Genomic DNA, 20865 nt, shown 5'->3' with positions numbered 1-20865 from the left:
TTTGCCCGGACTTTCACCTGGCTGCTGAGTACGCCCTCAGCCTGACGAGCATCCCGCAGGAATCCCTGGAAGCCGTGGGCCTGGGCCAGGCGACCTTGCCGGCTCTCCCACATTCGGCCCAGCTCCTCCCAGCCAGTTCCCAGGGCCTCCAGTCGCTGTCGTAGGAAGAGGCACTGGGGGTCAGCCTGGTCCCGGGTCACCTCCTCGCCCAGGGCTCGCAGCCGGCTGTACTCGCTCTGGGCCCGCTCCACCTCTCCCCGAAGGGCTGCATGTTGGGCCAGGAGGGCCTCTGCCTCAGGCAGGGTGGCTGGCCCTTCTTCAGAGGCCACAGCAGTCTGAGTACGGCCTAGCCAGGCCTGGAAGTCATCCAAGCTGCGCAGGAAGTCCTGCAGCCGCCGTGCCTCCCCCAGCGACTCTTCTCGACGCCGCATGGTGGCCCTGAGGTCCTCCCAGCCGGTCTGCACCTCTCTGAGCCGGGCGTTGATGGCCGCTGCCTGAGTGGGATGGCCGGCAGCCAGGGCATTTGCCTCTCGAGTCAGTTCACCGACCCGGGAAGCAATGGCCTCCAGGTCCCGCTCCGTGCCGGCCAGCTTGCGCTGCAGGGCCAGCACCCCAGCCAGATCGTTGCCTAGGCCCTGGGTGGACTCGATGACCTTGGTCTTCTCTCTCATCCAGGCCTGGGTCTCCGTACACTCTAAGTGGTAGTTCTGGATGCTCAGGGCTGAGGTCAGAGCTGCCTTCTTACCGTCTGCCAGGGACCGAAACTGCTGCCACCTGAGAGCAGGGGGAAGGTTCAGCTTCCTGCCCTGGCCAGGCCTATTTGGAAGCTTCTTCCCTGCTTCTCTCTCCCTTGGTATCTCCCCTTGACTCCTCCCTTTCTGGCCAGCAGCTGCTTCAGACTACCTTGACTCCCTCTCTCATCTCTTTGATCCTTTTTCCTTTCCCAACGTATTCCAGACTGGTTTGCTTCCTCCTTGGTAGCTACTCTGCCAGGCTCTACAAAACCTGCCTCCCACTGCCATCCCCATTGCTTCATTTCTCTGTCAGTTTCCCAGTTCTGCCCTCCCAAGCCCACCTGTGGTTGAGCTGCTCCTGGGTGTTGACAATGCGGTCCTTGCCTGGGGGGCTGGCCTTCAGTAACTGCTCCGCAACGGCGTTCACCGCGGTGATTTGTGCTGCAAGGGTGTTCATTTCAGGCTCCAGGGTCTCGAACCTGAGAGGGTGGAAGAGTCAGGCGTGAACTGTGGGAGGCAGCACTGTGCCCAGTCTACCTAAGTCCACCTCTCTTAGACACCCAGGAGGGTGTCTCCTTCACCAGGAGGCCTATCAGCAGGAGTCTCTGTGCCTCTCAGTCTATGAGGTTCATAGTATCTGTGGGTCAAGGGAGGAACCCCCAACTCCCCCAAAACAAGCAGAATAACTATTATCGCTAGAACTGCTCAAAAGATGGTGAAAGGTAAAGGTCAGGAACATACACACAAGTCAAACTAGACCCTGGCAAGGGGCCAACCCTTTTTCGGATCCTCTGAGCCTCCTGGGACTTCCCCCTTAGCTGCCTATCTGGGTCTTATCCCACTAATATGTGTTAGAAAATGAAGTAATAACCAAAAATATTTGTCTGGGTGATGAAAATGTGAAGGATAACTTCTTCTAGGGACATTTTATGTTTTGTTTTTGTTTTTGAGACGGAGTCTCACTCTGTCACCCAGGCTGGAGTGTAGTGGCGCGATCTTGGCTCACTGCAACCTCTGCCTCCTGGGTTCAAGAAATTCTCTGCCTCAGCCTCCTGAGTAGCTGGGATTATAGGTACCCACCACCAAGCCCAGCTAATTTTTGTATTTTTAGTAGAGATGGGGGTTTCACTATCTTGGCCAGGCTGGTCTTGAACTCCTGACCTCACGATCCACCCTCCTCAGCCTCCCAAAGTGCTGGGATTACAAGTGTGAGCCACCTCGCCTGGCCGGCATTTTATGTTCTAATAGGGCAGGGTTTGCAAATGTTTTGTGTAAAGGGCTCAATGGTAAATATTATAGGCTTCATGAGCCACGCAGCTGCTGCAGCAACTATTCAGCCCTGCTACTGTAGCCTGAAAGTAGCCGCGGGCGATATGCAAAAAGAGTGCAGCTCTCTTCCAATAAAGCAGAAACAGGCAGCAGGCTGGATTTGGCCCAAGGGCTGTAATTTGTTAACCTCTACATTAGGATACCTTGAAAACTAAAAAAAATCTTTAATTACATTTTTATTTTTATTTATTTATTTATTTTGAAAGAGGGTCTTACTCTGTCACCCAGGTTGGAGTGCAGTGGCATGATCTCAGCTCACTGCAGCCTCGACCTCTGAGCTCAAGCAATCCTCCTGCCTCAGCGTCCCCAGTAGCTAGGACTACAGGTGCCCACCACCATGCCTGGCTAATTAAAAGAAAAAAAAATGTGTAGAGGTGGAGTCGCACTATGTTGCTCAGGTTGGTTATGAACTCCTGGACTCAAGTGATCCTCCTGCCTTGGCCTCCGAAAGTGCTGGGATTACAGGTGTGAGCCACCAGGCCCAACCTAATTACATTTTTTTAAACACCAGGAAATTTGATTACACATTGATCATAGATCATATCAAGAAATTCCTAATTTTGTTCTATGTGATAATGGTTCTATAAATTTTTTTTAAGATTTATTATTGAATAAATGATTTGAAGATTTATTCTGTAAATAAAGCTATTTTAGTGTCTCTGTCTAAAAGGCTTATAACTTCAAAGCCTCAGCTATTTTAAGTCCACACAGACAATTTCAAAATAATGTATCGTAGGTACGAATGCTTCCTTGTATTTCTTTTCTTTTTTTTTTTTTTAATATATATATTTTTTGAGACGGAGTCTCCCTCTGTCTCCCAGGCTGGAGTGCAGTGGCGCGATCTCCACTCACTACAAGCTCCGCCCCCCGGGTTCACGCCATTCTCCTGCCTCAGCCTCCCTAGTAGCTGGGACTACAGGCACCCGCTGCCACGCCTGGCTAATTTTTTGTATTTTTAGTAGAGACGGGGTTTCACCGTGTTAGCCAGGAAGGTCTCGATCTCCTGACCTCATGATCCGCCCATCTTGGCCTCCCAAAGTGCTGGGATTACAGGCGTGAGCCAGCGCGCCCGGCACTTCCTTGTATTTCTTAAAGGGTGCACCCTGAAGAATGTAGGAGGGACATGCTAATATTGGGGATTTGCTTTTTAAAAGGGCAGAGAATCAAATAAAGCAAGATATTGGCAATGATTGAATCTGGGTGATGGGTGTAGAGAGGTTTGAGGTGAAATGTCTCTACTTGTGAGTATGGTTAACATCTTTTGTTAAAACTAGAAACGGACAACCATTAAGACTCAAAGGGGTGAGGCAGGCAGTTTATGGAGGGGCTCACCATCCACATCCTTGCCCCCACCCTGCCTCCCAAGGCCAGTCCCACTGGGAGCCTGAGGGGCCTACCTCTGCTGCACCACCTCCAGGTCCTCCAGGCGCTCAGGCAGGGCCAGCCCGTTGAGCCACTGCTCCTTCTCCTCCACCCAAAGCCCACAGGCCCCGGCCTCGCTGAGCATGGTGTAGAGCGCTAGGGCTGCCTCCAGGGCCCGTGCTCGCTCGCCTGCCCGGGCCTGCAGCTCCTCGTAGTGCCGCTCCAGGGTGGGCACCCGACCCTGCACCTCGGGCGTACGGCTCAGTGCGGGAGGCAGGGCTGCTGCCTGTTCCCTCAAGGCGTCCAGGGTTGGCCGGTGGCTTCGGATCTCCTCCTCCAGGGCCCGATGCTGCCTGGCTAGAGCCTGCGTGGAGAACTCGTCGTGACCCAGCTCGGGGCTGGACACCAGGCGCAGTGCGTCTACCAACCAGGCCTCCATGTCGTTTGCATCGGCCTGGAACTGGTAGAGGCTGGCAGCTTGGGCCAGCCGCTGGGCACGCTCCTCGGCCAGGGCCTCTAGCCGCTCCCACTGGGCTTGGAGCTCAGCTGCACGGGCAGAGGCCTGGCTTGCCCCAGGGTGACCCTCGGCCACCAACTGCTGGCCCTGCTCCAGGGTGAGCTTCAGGGGCCCCAGCCGGCCGCTCATCTCACCCCGCAGGGCTGTGTGCTTGTTGAGCAGGCGGAGGACACCGGTCAGGTCCCGGCCCGTGTCGGCTGAGGCCAGGAGGTGCTGCTGCTCCCGCACCCAGGCCTCAGCTTCGCCCACCTCCCAGAGGAAACGCCAGAGCCGCCGTGACTCCTCCAGCTGGGCCCGCCGCGCTGCTGCCAACTCGCACAGTGCCTCATAGCTCTGCTCTAGCTTGGTTACCCGCTCTGACACCAGCTGTGGGTCGCAAGGTCTATACTCTGAGAAAGTCACAGGAGAGGGTCAGAGCTGCAATCCAGCCCTTCGGCTGCTCCCTGCCACCACACTCTCTTGGGCTTCCCACCTTGGCTCTAGCTCAGTCACCATTGTTTGGTCACCTTCTTTCCTGTCCCCAGGTTTCCCAACCCTTCCACCTCGGCTCTTGATGTGCTCCTTCCTAGCCCCTCCCTCTCCAGTGCCTTCCCCGACTTTTCACCTTTCCCTGGGTTGCAGAAGCGCAGGGCAGAGGCGCTGACGGCCCGCACCCTCTCGGCCTGCACGGCGATGTCTGCCTCCACCAGCTCGTGCAGCTGCAGCAGGTCCTCCACTCCTGTCAGGTGCTTGCCCAGGTCCTGAGACTGCAGCTGGCCCTGCCAGGCACACATGGAGTGCGGATGCCCGCCTGAGCACGCACGCGCTAACCTGCCGTGTTTTCCTTCCAACCTCTCTGTGGCTCCAGGTGTTGCACCCAGGTGAGAAACCTGCTTACTCACACACACTGAGATACCCCAGTTCTGCTCTGGCACCCCGACCTCCTTATCCTTATCCTTAACTCCCCTGCTGTGGAACAATGTTCTAACTAACTCCTGCTCTTGGAAGCTTTGCTGTGACTAATCTTCTCAGCCTCAGAATCACTGACACCCTCCTGTCACCACTGCTCTGCCCCTGCACCCAGCAGCCTTCCTTCCACATCTTTCCCCAATCCACCCTCCTGGCCACTGCCCGCATGGGAGATGGCAGCAACCCTAACAGGTCTTGCTCTCACGCTGCCTGCCCACAGGCCTTCTTCAGAGTAGCCAAAGTGACCTTTTTACAAACGTAAGGTACAGTGAAGTCTCTACTCCTCTCAAAACCTTTTAATCACTTTCTTTATTTTTTAATTTTTATTTTTATTTATTTTTATTTTTTTTGAGACTGGCTCTGTAGCCCAGTCTGGAGTGCAGTGGCCGGATCTCAGCTCACTGCAAGCTCCGCCTCCCAGGTTCATGCCATTCTCCTGCCTCAGCCTCCTGAGTAGCTGGGACTACAGGCGCCCTCCACCTCGCCCAGCTAGTTTTTTGTATTTTTTTAGTAGAGACGGGGTTTCACCGTGTTAGCCAGGATGGTCTCGATCTCCTGACCTTGTGATACACCCGTCTCGGCCTCCCAAAGTGCTGGGATTACAGGCTTGAGCCACCGCGCCCGGCCTCTTCCTTTATTTTTTGAGATGCAGTCTTGCTCCCGTCATGCAGGCTGGAGTGCAGTGGCGCAATCTTGGCTCACTGCAACCTCCACCTCCCGGGTTTATGCAATTCTCCTTCCTCAGCCTCCTGAGTAGCTGGGATTACAGGCGTGTGCCACCACGTGTGGCTAATTTTTATATTTTTACTAGAGACGGGGTTTTGCCATGTTGGCCAGGCTGGTCTCGAACTCCTGACCTCAGGTGATCCACCTACCCTGGCCTCCCAAAGTCCTAGGATTACAAGTGTGAGCCACCTTGCCTAGCTGTGGTGTTTTTTTTTTTTTTTTTTGAGACTGAGTCTTGCCCTATCACCTAGGCTGGAGTGCAGTGGTGCAATCTCGGCTCACTGCATCCTCCGCCTCCTGGGTTCAAGCGATTCTCCTGTCTCAGCTTCCTGAGTAGCTGGGACTACAGGCGCCCACCACTACACCCGGCTAATTTCTGTATTTTTATAGAGATGGGGTTTCACCATGTTGGCCAGGCTGGTCTTGAACTCCTGACCTCAAGTGATCGCCCACCTTGGCCTCTCAAAGAGCTGGGATTGCAGGCGTGAGCACCGTGCCCGGCCCCTTCAAATCACTTTAAAGGATCCATGTTACTTTGAATAAAATCCAAACTCCCTGACCAGGCCTGTAAGGCCCTAATGGGCTGGCGGTGCCCTCCCAAATCTCAGTCCACGGCCCCCACTCCTCATGCTCACAGCCCACCGGCTTTCCTTCTGATCCTGAACACACCATGCTGGTCCAGGCCGAGGGCCTGTGCCGGCTCTTCTTCTACCTGGAACGTTCTCTCCTGAGAGCTCTCTGTGCTGGTTCTTGGCACTATTCTGGTCTCGGCTTAAATGGCATTTTCTTTTTTTTTTTTTTTTTTTTTTTTTTTTGAGATGGAGTCTTGCTCTGTAGCCCGGGCTGGACTGCAGTGGCCGGATCTCAGCTCACTGCAAGCTCCGCCTCCCGGGTTTACGCCATTCTCCTGCCTCAGCCTCCGGAGTAGCTGGGACTACAGGCGCCCGCCACCTCGCCCAGCTTAGTTTTTTGTATTTTTAGTAGAGACGGGGTTTCACCGTGTTAGCCAGGATGGTCTCGATCTCCTGACCTCGTGATCCGCCCGTCTCGGCCTCCCAAAGTGCTGGGATTACAGGCTTGAGCCACCGCGCCTGGCCTTAAATGGCATTTTCTCAGAGGCCTTATCTGACCAGCCCCTCACGCCACCCTGTTCCAGATTCATCAGTGGTTTTATGGCCCCTGCTCTTTTGTTTATGGAAAGGTCCGTGGGTTTTGTCATCAGCCTCCTCCATCTAGAACACGAACCCCGTGTGGACAAGGCCCTGTTTCCTTTGTTCACTGCTACTGGGGACAGGGCCCTGTGCTGGTTCACACTCCACAGAGACTGGCCGAGCAGACAGGCAAACGCACCCACTGTGGGGTCCCCTCAACTCTTGATCACCTGTATCCCACCCAGCACGCATCACTGATACCTTCATCTCTTCCATCCAGTCCATGAGGTAGAGCAGGTCCTGGAACACCTTCTGCAGCTCCAGGTTGAGGAGGAGCCGCTCCCGCCGGGCGGCCACCATCTGCCGCAAGAAGTCCCAGAGCCGTGCCACGTTGTGCTGCCGAGCGGCGATGCGCTTGATGTCGTGGTAGCGCTCGGCGGCCAGCTCTGCAGCCACGGCGTCCACCGCCTGCACCCGGCCGCTGTAGGCCACGATGTCCGTCTCAATGGCTTCGTGCTTCCGTACTGCTGCCTCGACAGCTGCCAGCTCCAGCCCAAAGTTGTCCTGTGTCGGGGACAGGGAGAGGAGGTGTGGGGACCAAGGGACAGTGCCTCTGCCGGCTCCTCTGTCCTGCAGAGCACTTGGGCTGCAAGATCCCAGCTCCATGTGGTGGCTCTAAGTTCCCTCTCTACCCCACCCCCATCCTGTTTCACCAACACTCTCTTCTGTCCCAGCCTCTGGCCCCTTGCTCCCAGACCTCTAGGCCTTTTTACCCAGGTGGCGGATTTCGTGTTTCATGGTCTCTCCAACCCGCGGGGCTTCTTATCCACCACTGTCTCTCTCCCAGTTCTGACCAGCCTAAGCATCCTAGGAGCCTCCAGTCCTACCTGGGACACGAGGCGCTGGTTCTCGCTGAGCCAGGTCTCCCGCATAGCAGCCTTGCGGTCGAAGCGGGCGGCCAGCTGCTCCAGCTTCTCCTGGCGGATGAGCTCAGTGCGCAGGGCCAGCTCACGCTCGTGCTCTGCCTTCTCCAGCCGCTCCCAAGCCTGTGGGGTGCGGACAGAGTCAGTGGAAGGGACAGGGCAGGGAGGGCTCAGTAGGGCTGGAGGCACATGGTAAGTCCCATGGAAGCTCGGTCTAGTGGATCCGTGGAATGCAGTGGGTAAGACGCCTGGGCGTGGAAACAGGAAAGAGGGCAGCGCTGGGAGTCTGTGAAGCTATGTAGAAGCTTCTGGAAAAGGACTGAAGGGAGCGGGAACAGTGGAAACCATCTGATTCCTTTGTGTTGGCAGGACTGTGTGTGAACCTTATTTTTACTTTTAGTCATCTTACAACATCGTGAAAAAAATAAAGGAAGGGATAGTGAGTTGGGGACAGGTGGAATAAGCTGAGGGACTTGGGGCATAATTTCCTTACGTGACCTCGTATGGAGAGTCAGACAAAGGAGCAGGGAGCCATGTGCCTGAGAGGACGGGAGAATCACATCTGGCACAGTGTGGGCAGCTGGGCGGAGTGCTCGAGTTTCAAGTTGGGGCAGCAGATAGTAGAGTTTGGTGAAGGTCGAGATGGCCCCGGGTTTGGGGATGTGTGCAAGGCGTCTGGGCCAGGGGCTACCCTGAGGGTGGGTTGTCTGTGGGCAGCCACGGACCTTGTTGATGTCCGAGATGAGCCGGCCCTCGCGGGGCGTGTAGACCTTCTGGTTGTTGGCCCGAAGCTTGCTCTGGATGGTGAAGAGCAGCACTTCCAAGTTGCCTTTCTCGGTAAACCTGAGGCAGGAGGCCGGGTTGGGGTCAGAATTAAAGCCCATGAGGGTCACAAGGACTCTTTCCTCTTGAAAACGGCTGTCCTGTGTTGCTTTTCTTCTTACAAAAGTAATACAAGCTCTTTACGTGGAAACCAGAAAATACTGGCGAACCAAAAGAACTTAATTTTATTTTATTTTGAGACAGAGTCTTGCTTTGTCACTCAGGCTGGAGTGCAGTGGCACAATCTGGGCTCACTGCAACCTCTGCCTCCTGGGTTCAAGCCATTCTCTTGCCTCAGCCTCCTGAGTAGCTGGGATTACAGGAGCGTGCACTACCACACCTGGCTAATTTATGTATTTTTAGTAGAGTCAGGGTTTCAAATTCCTGACCTCAAGTGATCCACCCACGTCAGCCTCCCAAAGTGCTGGGATTACAGGTGTGAGCCACTGTGCCCGGCCGAAATAATTCCTTTTTTTTTTTTTTTTTTTGAGACAGAGTCTCGCTTTGTCCCCCAGGCTGGAGTGCGGTGGCGCGATCTCGGCTCACTGCAAGCTCCGCCTCCTGGGTTCACGCCATTCTCCTGCCTCAGCCTCCTGAGTAGCTGGGACTACAGGCGCCTGCCACCACGCCCGGCTAATTTTTTGTATTTTTAGTAGACACGGGGTTTCACTGTGGTCTCGATCTCCTGACCTTGTGATCCGCCTGCCTTGGCCTCCCAAAGTGCTGGGATTACAGGCATGAGCCACCGTGCCCGGTCCGAAATAATTCTTTTATAACCTATTTCCTTGCTTATTTTTCATGAACATTTTTCCATGTCAATAAATGCATTTATTTAATGTCATTTTCAGTGGCTGACCCGTGACTTATTTTTCTTTTATAGCGGTTGTGTTGATGAACATCCTTGAAGCTACATCTTTGTTTAATGCCCAGAAGACGACTTCCTAGGTTAAAGGGTACACCTTAAATCATTCCCTGGAATGTATAGAAACAGTTGTTTTCTGGACTAATATTAGTTTCAGAGCTGATATATATTAATTCCAAAAGAACTCCATGACAGCATAAACACAGACATTTTGGCAGGTACTGAACAGAATTGCCTAAGAGCAATCACACATTTGGAACAGTTAATTGCTAAAATATTGAAATGATAAGAACCTCTGCAATTCTCACGTTACCAGCCACACCCACGTTGCCGGTTATGACCTGCCTGTCAGGTCCAGTCCCCTCTATCCTATGCTGGGATTGGGTTGCCATGACACCCTGATCAGTAATCTTATCTGATGAATTGCACTGACTCAACACACCATAGCAATCATTTCCACAGCATGTTTTTTTTGTTTATTTATTTTTTGAGATGGAGTCTTGCTCTGTCACCCAGCCTGGAGTGCAGCAGCATGATCTCAGCTCACTGCAACCTTTGCCTCCCAGGTTCAGGTGGTTCTCCTGCCTCAGCCTCCCGAGTAGCTGGGACTATAGGCATGTGCCACCATCCCCAGCTAATTTTTTTGTATCTTTAGTAGAGACAGGGTTTCACCATGTTGGCCAGGCTGGTCTCAAACTCCCGACCTCAGTAGAGATGGGGTTTCACCATGTTGGCCAGACTGGTCTCGGTGATCCATCTGCCTTGGCCTCCCAAAGTGCTGGGATTACAGGCATGAGCCACCATGCCCTGCCCACAGCATGATTTTTAAAAATGGCTAATCATTAAAAAAAATTTATTTTGTATCAACTACGTTATTTGGATGCTTCTGGCGTGGGAAATCTCTACTGCACTTATGTACTGCCAAATTTCCCTCCCTGAAAGTTGTGCTAATTTAGGCTTCCTCTCGTGGGAGCACAGCTCAGGGCAGGGTGGGGCCCCAGGGACACCTACTTGGGCGGCTTCTCCACGGTGCGGTAGGAGTTGAAGGACTGCAGCTGGTTCTGGACCCCACTCAGGGAGTTGGCCAGCTGCCGGTCATTGAGGGTCACAATCGTTTGCTCGATCCACTGCAGCAGCTCCGAGGCCAGGGACTCATACTTCTCCACCAGGCGCTCTGCCTCCATGGCATGGTCCAGCACCTGGGAGGCAGAAGACATGGACATGACAGTCCCAGCCACAGGGTCCCTGGCCCAGTCCTGCAGCTCCACCCTGCCCTTGCACTGGGGGAGTAAGACCCCTCAGCCGGGCCTCCTCTGGCCTTTATACCTACTGCCCATGGACAGTACCTTGCCAATTCTCTTGCCTTCCACTGCCAGGGCCTTCATCTTGGAGAAGTAATGGTAGTAAGTAGCCACATAGGTAATGATCGACTTCTCATCTGGCTGGTCCACATTCACATCTGCAAGAGCGGACCATTTGGGTCAGGCCTCCCAGAAGTACATCCACAACTTGCATCAGCTACCCCAAACCCTGGGCCTGCCCAGTCCTCCAAGGCTGACATCTCTCCATCCCCTTTTAGAGCAAAACGACAACTTGGCCATTCAAATGAAAGGGGCACCAAAAGCTCACCTTTTTTCCCTTCTTCTGGAAACAAGAAGGGCCCTCCAAGCAGAGCACAAACCCCAGAAGGAGGCTTTTACTAAGAGTTCCCCATGGAGACCAAAATTAGTTGTTTGGGGAAGAAAAGCAAGAAAAGAGACAGCATTGCTATGTGGGGATGGATCACGGACTTTTAGGCTGGAACAATGTTTAAGAAGTCAATGGAGGCCAGGTGCGGTGGCTCATGCCTGTAATCCCAGCACTTTGGGAGGCCGAGGTGGGCGGATCACGAGGTCAGAAGATTGAGACCATCCTGGCTAACACAGTGAAACCCCATCTCTACTAAAAATACAAAAAAATTAGCCGGGCGTGGTGGCGAGCGCCTGTAGTCCCAGCTACTTGGGAGGCTGAGGCAGGAGAACGGTGTGAACCCGGGAGGCGGAGCTTGCAGTGAGCTGAGATTGTGCCACTGCACTCCAGCCTGGGCGACAGAGCGAGACTCTGTCTCAAAAAAAAAAAAAAAAAAAGTCAATGGATTGAGGGGCAGCAGGACAGAAGGTATGAACTAAGCCTCCTGAACCTAAGATGCACAGAGTGATGGGCCCTGTGATCCCCGCAGCTCAGTGGGGACAGAGGCCAGCTCTCAGCACCATCTCCAGGTGTGACACTGTTTCTAACCTCAATCCCAAACCTCAGCTGTGGGCCCAAGGAGGGGAGTGTCTTTCAAGCCGAACTGGCTTCCACCACACAACCGAGGCTGACCATAACTTGAAATCTATGGGTTCTCTTAAATAGGCCAGATTTTATCCTAAAGGTAAGACTATGAGACTGGAAGCCTCTTGCCCATTTCTGGAAACACGCAGGTAGGCAGGAGCCACTGAAGTCATCTCGGAAAGTTACAGAATGCTTAGCTTTATTTTCAGGTTCTGAATTACAGCCATGCTGCCCAGAGGCTCTCCAAGGAGCACTGCATGAAGCCTATGTCTGTTGCTAGCTCGCTGACACTTGTCATTCTGGAGTGAAAGGGTCCAGGTGATAGGGCTACAGGTAGAATGGAAAACAGGGAAAAAATGGCCAAGACCAGCGAACATCCACCCAGTGAACTTCAGGAGCACCTCCAGCAGGGGAGTCACTGGGCCCTTCTCTCCTCCCTGTTCTGGCTGCACCAAGATTGGTCTCCACTCTACCAGAAGCAGCAGAGGAAACAGGCTCTGGAGCCAGGCTGCCTGAACGCCATTCTCAGCTCCATCTGCCGGAGGACTTGGGCAAGCTGCTCACCCATTATAGGCCCCCATCGTCTCTTCCATAAACTGACGATAACAGTATGGATTTCAAAGGGGTACTGTGAAGATTAAAGCATGTCAAGCGCAGAACCAGGTACCAAATAAGAGAAAAATCGCAGTCGGGTACAGGGGCTCACACCTGTTATCCCAGTGCATTGGGAGGCCGAGGTGGACGGATCACAAGGTCAGGAGTTAGAGACCAGCCTGACCAACATAGTGAAACCCCGTCTCTACTAAAAATACAAAAACTAGCCGGCCTGGTGGCACACGCTGGTAATCCCAGCTACTCCGGAGGCTGAGGAAGGATAATTGCTCGAACCCAGGAGGCAGAGGTTACAGTGAGCTGAGATCGCGCCATTGCACTCCAGTCTGGGCAAGAGAGCGAGACTCCGTCTCAAAAAAAAAAAAAGAGCCCAGTCACTGTTACTGATCTTGTCTATCTCGTCAGCATTATGACCAGAACCACAGGAACCAATCAGCAAGGTCAGCTGACCACAGGCCAGTTCTGGGTAAGAGTGGAAGGTCATGCAGCTTAATTTTTTTTCTTAAAAATTTGTTTTAAAAAAACAAAGACAGGTCTCGCTGTTGCCCAGGCTGGAGTACAGTGGCTATTGACAGGTGTGAGCCCACTACTGATCAGTGTGGGAGTTTTGACCTGCTCCATTCTGACCTGGGCTAGTTCAGTCCTCCTTCGGTAACCTGGTGGTCCCCTGATCCCAGGAGATCACCAATGCTGAACTTAGTGTGGATACCCAATCAGCATAGCCCACTGCAGCCTAGAACTCTTGGGCTCAAGTGATCCTCTCACCTCAGCCTCCGTAGCAGCTAGCACTACAGGCAGGTGCCACCATGGCCAGCAACATGTAGCTGAATTTAGAATCCTAGAATTTTCCAAGAGCACTTACAGACCAATTCTCTTTTAAGACATGAGGAAACTGAGCCAGAGAGGCCAGCCACTGGCTGTACGTCACAGAGCTCAGCACAGGACACAACCCACAGCCCAGTGCTCTTTCTGTCACTGGGCTGCCCTTCTTCCGACCTACAGTCTTTTGTTAAAAAAAACTGAGAAATGATTTTCATACCACAAAATTCACTCTTTTAATGTATATAATTCAGTGGTTTTCAGTGTAAAGATGTATTTTTTAGGGGGAGGGGTAGTCATGGGGTCTCAGTATGTTGCCCAGGCTGGTATCAAACTCCTGGGCTCAAGCGATCCTCCTGCCTTAGCCTCCCAAAGTGCTGGGTGTGAGCTACCACATGGTTTTCAGCATATTTACAAGGTTGTGTAACTATCACCACTTTCTAATTCCAGAACATTCTCTTCCCCCACCAAAGAAGCCCCTGTATCGGTTGGTGGTTACTCCATGTCTTCCCCCTCTGCGGCCCCTGGCAACCACTGGTCCACCTCCTGTCTCTACCCTACCACCTCTTTTTCACATAGCTCTGGCCCCCACCTTCGGGATCCAGCAGCTTGGTAAGTCCCAGTTCCTTTTCAGCCAGATTGAATACATTCTGCAGATTGTAGTGCGCATTACACTTCTTCAGAGACTCAAAATCCAGCAGGTCTGGCCTGGGTGGGGAGGAAAGACAGAAGGGATCAGAAACATGTGAGATCTTAAAGAGGAAGAGGAAACCCACACCAATCTTTATCCCTAAGTCACCGACCCAATTTTGTCCAGAAGTAGGCATCCCAAACCCACACTGCTGCTCACAGCCCCTCCCCATACCGCCTCCCCTGCTTCCCATCACAAGCGCTCTGTGCAGTCCTGCACCCCCACGTTCGGGTTCTGCTCCGAGTGCTATCCCTTCCTTCTGACTGCTGTGCAGCTCATCTCATCTCTGTCTCCACATGTGCAGCCCAGGTCATTAGCCGACCCTATCTTCTCACCGGTGTTTATGCACGATGGCGTTGAAGGCTAGTCCATCTCTCCAGCTGGTGGTGAAGTTGTGTACATTGACGTTGGGATAACTATAAACAGAGATTCGGAAAATGGTGAGTATGGCTGAGCCCTGGTCTGTGATTCCAGGGCAGTCACCAGCTCATTGTTCCTGGAGCCCAGCACAGCCTGGGGGTCACTGACCCTCCAGTGCCACATGCCCAGGGCATCCTCACCCTGCAGTCTTCATCTGGCACCACAGAAGCAGGGCATCCTTGGCTGACTTCTTCTCCTTGTTGTCTTCTGTCTCCACACTGATGTCTTGGATCTAGGAAGGAAGCAAGCAGGGCCCTCACTCCCTGGACAGGAACTCCTGGTGTTATCAGAGATGCTCAGATAAATGGCAGGAAACCACTCTTTAGACTGTGGTAATGGGGTGGACAGGCATAGCCTGAGGTCCTTTCAACCTAGGCCAGGGACCACAGAACACTGGGTGGAAGGGGTTTGAGGCAGCAGATTAGGGTAGGATGCTGAAGAATGGATGTGTCCCTGAGTGGAGGTGCTGATCCCTCCAGGTGGGGAACCGCAGGCGGAAGAGTGAATCTTTTCTGTGAGCTGGCTCTCCAAGGTGTCTAAAAGCTGGCTTTCCAAGGTGAAGCCGACAGAACCCGGGAAGGAAGGGGGTGATCAGGAAAGCTGTGATGACATGAGGACACTGGGGCATGGGAAGGAGGAGGGTGACTGTTCCACTGGGGGAGGCCAGCAGAGTTTATGGCAGGGGATTGGGGCCAGTGACCAGACCCTCTAGAAGTTCCCAAACCCCTTGTGGTGAAGGACCAGTTTGTAAAACTTCTAGTCCCTTGTGGACCAACCTGTGGTCCTACTGCACATGACCAATACACAGACCAGCGCACAGGGAACTTGCCACAGGGGTTTGCCATTCACCCACGCTGGTTTCTACCCTGTTGAAGGAGGGGAGTCCACTGATCTGGTGCTTGGATAGCGCCGCAATGGCAACTGCTACATAAGGTTCTAGATCCTCCGTCTTTGTGTTTGTTGTGTCACGGGCCAGCAGGAACGGTCTGTGGTGCAGAACCAGGGCAGGAACCACACCCTGTGTGACAGTGTGCTAGGGTACCTGGAATCGAAGGATGATGGTCCAGACCAGCCCAAGGGTCAGTCGGTGGTTTCCGTCCACTATGTCATGGGAGCCCATGTTTTCCAAGTGCACTTTCTGCTCCTTGAGGAACTGCAGTGCCTTGTCCACGTTCTCCAGGCAGTGGATCCGCATGCGGCCCTTTGTGGGCTTTGGCTGTGGAGGGACGGGGGCAAAATGGCACGGGACTGTGGGCTTCCACCTTCTTCCCCAGCCTTCCCAGGGCCCGGCTTTGCACACCTTCCCCGGGCCCGGCTTTGCACACCTTCCCCATGACCTACCTCAGGAACACAGGCACAGCCCCAGGGCTGGAGCCAAAGCTGAGGTTACAGATGAGGCTTGGGCAGATTAAGATTCCCAAGGGAATTAATTGCACCCAGAGTAGGTAGAAAAAGAAATGTTTTCAATGGGGCCACTGTTCCTGTCTCCACGAAGCAATGCTCCTATGTAATCCAAGTGGCAAAGGCACTCGAAATGAACCCATCCTCTAAGCAGAGGGAGCCACTGCTTCCCGCCCTGTGCCGTCACTCTCTCTGAGGGCTGCTCCTCCAGCTGGTCCCCTTGGACACTTTTCTGAGGCCCCCTCTTCCCTTCATGACCACAGCTCACCAGTGTCTCTCCCGAGAGCACCTCAAGGAGCCTCAGCAGGTTGCGTCCATCCCGGAGGTCGCTGTACAGGTCCCCCACCCGGCACGTGACCCGGGCCAGGTGCGAGTTTACCCACTTGGTGAAGGTTTTCTTCTGCACGGCTTCTCGTTCATCTGCGGTGGCAACATGGGGTTATTTCTGTCCTTCGAGTTCAGCATGCCTGCTTCTAAACACCAGTTGGCAGGGGTGGGGGATGGAGGAGCCTGAGAGATGGGAAGCGGGGTCCTCCAAGGAGGAGGAAGGGAAGGAAGATGACCAGGAGGAAAGCCCGTAACTTGGAATGAGCTCATAAGCAAGGTAAAGAAGAAAGATGAAAGACAGAAAACAGGCTTTGAGAAGAAAGGATGAAGACCTTGGAAACCGTGGGACATGCAGGGAGGGGCTGGGGTGGGGCAGTCGTGTAAGTGGTGGAACACTGGTCAAGTGACTTCATCCATCAGAGCCCCAGTGTCCTCATCTGTAAAATGGGAACATCACTTTCTACTTCAACAGGTCATTGTGCTGATTAAATGAGATAAGGTATATAAAACACCTAGTTGGTGCCTGGCACAAAATGGCTCCTCGGTGAGCTGCTGTTATAAAGTGGTGTGATCTGACCTGCAGGAGAGCAAGAGCTGCCCAGGCCGGTGGGAGGTATGGCTGTTCTCTTTTGGTTGTGGACAAAGGAGAAGGTGTGGGCTAAAATCATAGCAGCGGCTCTTCCAAGCGGTCATTAGGACTTAATGGTATAGAGGCTACAGGCCTCCCGAGTCAGTTTACTGTCCTTGGATAACTGAAAAGAAAAGGCAGGCTCCTCTGTTTTGGGGGCTGGGGACGGTACGTTCAACAGGCTGCAAGGGGATCCAGTTCCAGGACATAAACACCCCATTGCTCAGAAGAACAAGATGTTGAGAGTTGGCAACTGGGAAAACAGTGAGGCCAGGAACCATGGGGGAAAAAAGCCAGGCAGAGTTAGGCACCAATCTCAAAAAAAAGTTAGGCAATGCCCTGCTGCCCAGCCCACAGAGGAGGGGAGCTACTGAAGAGGGGAAATAAGTACTAGGTTTCATAGGAAAATAAAAATTAAGAACGTTCTAAGTGACAAAGTGAAAGCATCAGAAGCTGCTCTGGTGATGAGGATTTCTGCCACTTCCCCACAGAGAGCCCTGTGCAAGGACCCAACCCAAGTGGCTGGGGTCTAAAGAGTCACTTTTGCTTCCGTCTCAGCACCAGCATCTCAGACACCAGAAAGACTCATCCCTTAACCTCACATTCCTAAGCACCTCACCCATAAGACACAGCAACACACCCACGTCACTCCCTGTCTCTTACTTTCAGCCACTATACCGGCACAAAACCTGGGGTCCTAATAACAACATGGGATGGCCCCATGCTGTCCAGCACCCGTGAAACCAAGGGTGCCTTGGGGCCTCCCGGCAGGTCTACAGGCCCCATCTGAGCCAGGAGGAGCCTGGGTCACAGGCCATCGCTGGATCCAGGGGGACTGCCCTGCTGCTGGGCACCCTGGGGTGAGACCATTTTGGCACACAGGCAGAAGACACAGAAGTAGTGTCAGCTAGGAGGAAAATGGGCAAAGTCAAGCACGAGAAACCAAGTGTTATGTCACAAGATGCCCACAGCATCCCTAGATCCTTACACACACACACACACACACCCCAGTGATTCCCAGAAACACACCCAAGCACTTGTGCCAGAGTGAACACACACCTGCGCAGACATCTACCTGGGCCTGTTTGCACAGATCCTCTCCTTCAAGACACTCCCTCTGCTTCCACACACACTGCCCCCGTGCACACATTCAGACACACACTCAGAAGCGTGGAAAACACAATCTCCCGGTCCCTGGGCCTGGCTCACCCCTACTCCTCCCCTAACTGTCCTGGCGGGCGCTCCACTGCCAGATCCAGATCTGCCTTAGAGGCACTGTTGGGGCCTCCCTGGGTGCTGGTGCCCCTGCACCCCCCAAGGCTGGTTGCCTTTGCTCCATGCAGCACCCCAAGGCCTGGCAGTCACACCCACCCAGGCCATCATACACGGTCCCTGCCAGTGGGTCCAAGCCTTTCCCCATTCCGTTGACATCTGTGTATTTTCCAGCCTCTTGTAATTATCCCCTCCAAGCTGCATCACATTGTCTCCCAACACAAACACTGGAGTCACACTGTGTCCCGTGCTGGGTCCTCAGCTCAGCTCTGGCCACTCTTCCCACACCCAGGTCCCTCTGGCCCAGGCGCAGTCGTCCATACAGGGGGCCCCCGGGCCTCACCTTGCAGCTGTTTGAAGCGTCCTTCCAGCACGCTGGCATACTGAGCAGGGTTGATGAAGGCAGCTGGTGAGAGCAGGAGGCCCCCGGGGTTCTGGGCCCCTTCCACAGCCTCATAGTAAAACTCGCCGGCCTCGTGCAGGCCATTCCTGTGCACCCTGTTCACTCCGTTCCCATTCATGCTGCCAGCTGCTGGCTACAGAGCCCAGGGCCCAGAGTCCATGCTCCCCGCCGGCAGGGGGCCAGTTTCTGTTCCCCAGTGGAACCTCAGGCTGGATTCCAGGGTCGGGGATTCAAGAATGGTGGGAATTACAAGGAGTGGCAAAAAGAGTTACGGGTGTCCCGAGCTCCTGAGACAGAGTGAGGGCACGCCTGGCTGCTGCGGAGAGAGGGGACAGGCGGCTCCAGACAAACAGGTTGGACAGTGTTGGGAGGGGAAGGAGGCGGAGTGTGGCTGGCGGGGGCAGGGCCAGGCCCTGTGGGGCGGCGGAGGAGGGCACTGCCAGTGCCTTTGAGACCCGCCCATCAGGCCCCAAGTTACCTAAGAATATGCAAGATCCACGAGAGGGGCCCCCCAATGCAAACTCCTGTTTCCCAAAAGTTTGCAGGAACAGCGAGGGCAACCCCTCTCTGGGTGACTCTGGGAGGTCCTTCTCCAGGATGTGTGGGCTTTGAGCCCCAGCTCAGAAACAGACAAAGAGAAATCCGGAAATGAGGAGATCCTCAAAGAGGAAAGGCCAGGCACCGTGCGCGGTATTTTCTTTTACTCCCTTGTCTGTGAAATGGGCACTGTTTCCACCTTTCCAGCTGTTTACCACCACCTCCAGTGCCAGCTCCTTCCCTGCCCTCCAGCCCACCAGGGCCGTCCTCCACCAGGCCATCCCAACCCCCAGACACCCTGCTGCTGGGTACATCTACCAGGCGCCCTTCCTCTCGGCTTCAGCGTTTACCATGTGCAGCCTACACTTGCCCTTCCCCGTCTTCATTCATTCAGTGTTTATTTGACACTTACTGGCTGGAGACACAGTGCTAGGCAAAGCCCATGCAGAGCTGCCTGTTCAGGGGAGCCCAGTTTAGTGGTGGAGATAAACACCCAATGAGAGCACGAGGTCGCACAGATGTGTGCAGACACAGTGACAGTCCTCCTGGCCCGAGTTATGTGCAGCCAGACATGGTGACAGTCCTGGGAGGGATGTGTCCTATGTACACAGGCTTGGTGACAGTCCTGGGAGGCACGTGTCCTATATACACAGGCATGGTGACAGTCCTGGGAGGTATGTGTCCTATGCACACAGGCATGGTGACAATACTGGGTGGCACTTGTCATGTGTGCAAACATGGTGGGTGGCACATGTTGTACACACATAGACATCATGACAGTTCTAGAGGCTACATGAATCCAAAACCAGAGTGCCAGGAATATTTCCCCCAAACATGACATTCTCCATAACCCACACCTTCTGTCTTCTCTGATGTGTAGACGCACTGGTAGGAGAGTTTCACAGCCGGCCTGAAGACCCAACCAGCAGGACAGAGAAGCCCAGGAGAAAATGAGAGGGGGTCCCAGGAAGTTATGGCTGCCACAAGGGGGTCCTCAGACTGGTGCTGAGCTGGCTCAAAAGAATCACTTAGGGAGCTTTTGAAAAACCCTGAGTTCTGGACCAAGATTCTAATTTTCTGCGTCTAGGGAGGGGTTTGGAAACCTGTATTTGTTACAAAAACATCCCTGGGTGATCCTGTAAAACATGTGGCCAGGTTTGGGAACCTCCCTCTTGGAGTCTCTCTTCTTCTAGGGGCCAACCCCACCCCCACTGGGAGCACCACCTCTTGGTGAGAGTAGCTGGGGCCTTTCAGACTGGGTTGGGTTGGGCTGGGCTGGGCAGCCGGCAGGTCAATGGCAATGACAAGGGTGGGATGGAGGAGGAAGCCAAACGGGGTGGGTGGCCTTGGGGTGTGTGGGTGAGTCAGCCCCACGCCAGCCACTGGTGGTGTCGGGTGGCAGCCGCACTCTTGTTGCCATGACAACTCCTCCCCCGGAAGACAGGGAGGCCGTCAGACGAGTTTCTGCTCAGAGCAGAGAGCCCAGGCCCCAGGCCGTAGGGAAGGGTAGGGGCCAAGGCAGGCACAGAGCACACCCGGGAGAATGGGCAGCTGCTGAAACTAGCAGCAGCGGGAGGAGGGAACCTGCTTCAGGGAACAGGCAGATGAGATAATGGGAGTAACAGGCAGCAGGTGGAAGGAACAGGTGGGGAGGGAGCAGAGGGGAAATAATAGACCGGGAACAGGTGTGGGAAATGACAGTGGGAAATCAAAGAAGATACAACAAGGGCCTGACAGGTAAGGGAGAGGTGGGCGGAGACGGGAGTGGCAAGAGCGAGAGTGCCGAAGGATGAAGGGGCGTGACCCTGGGGGCTGAGGCCAGAGAGGGAAGCTGTTTTAGTCAGCTTAGCCAGTCCAGGGGCCAGTGCAGCGTCTCTAGGCTTGGGGGGAGGAGCTGGGGAAAGTTCTGAATGGCCTGAAGGCTATTCTTGAGGCTAGATTTGGGGACCAGGGAATTGATAGGGTGTTCTCGGTCTCCCACTTAGAAAGAAAAGTCAGTCTTCCCATAAAGTTAAAGGGCTCTTCATGACGAGCTGACAAAGCCTCCTCCAGCATCCCCCCACCTCGA

General features: G+C 54.1%; 1 protein-coding gene across 7 annotated transcripts in view; it reads right to left on the bottom strand.

The window, feature by feature from the left end:
- Positions 1–20865, bottom strand: part of SPTBN2 (spectrin beta, non-erythrocytic 2) — a 44596-nt gene that overhangs the window by 15627 nt on the left and 8104 nt on the right. For 5 of the 7 annotated variants that reach the window (XM_073013771.1, XM_073013849.1, XM_037999016.2 and 2 more), the window contains 14 exons: positions 15899–16050; positions 15272–15445; positions 14370–14461; positions 14145–14225; positions 13711–13826; positions 10721–10833; positions 10386–10573; positions 8416–8533; positions 7655–7813; positions 7029–7331; positions 4547–4700; positions 3461–4331; positions 1076–1213; positions 18–774 (listed from right to left, as the gene is read on the bottom strand). In XM_073013771.1, coding sequence (XP_072869872.1) covers positions 18–774; positions 1076–1213; positions 3461–4331; positions 4547–4700; positions 7029–7331; positions 7655–7813; positions 8416–8533; positions 10386–10573; positions 10721–10833; positions 13711–13826; positions 14145–14225; positions 14370–14461; positions 15272–15445; positions 15899–16050 — 3416 coding nt within the window. Of the gene's footprint in view, positions 1–17; positions 775–1075; positions 1214–3460; positions 4332–4546; positions 4701–7028; positions 7332–7654; positions 7814–8415; positions 8534–10385; positions 10574–10720; positions 10834–13710; positions 13827–14144; positions 14226–14369; positions 14462–15271; positions 15446–15898; positions 16051–18200; positions 20862–20865 lie in introns of those variants that run through there. The other 2 variants (XM_037999012.2, XM_037999013.2) reach the window with 1 other exon arrangement.

Source organism: Chlorocebus sabaeus, chromosome 1 (genome assembly GCF_047675955.1).
Source record: "Chlorocebus sabaeus isolate Y175 chromosome 1, mChlSab1.0.hap1, whole genome shotgun sequence".
Classification (NCBI taxonomy): Eukaryota; Metazoa; Chordata; class Mammalia; order Primates; family Cercopithecidae; genus Chlorocebus; species Chlorocebus sabaeus.
The sequence above is the reverse complement of the archived record's forward strand: the minus strand, read 5'-3'. Positions and strand labels throughout refer to the sequence as shown.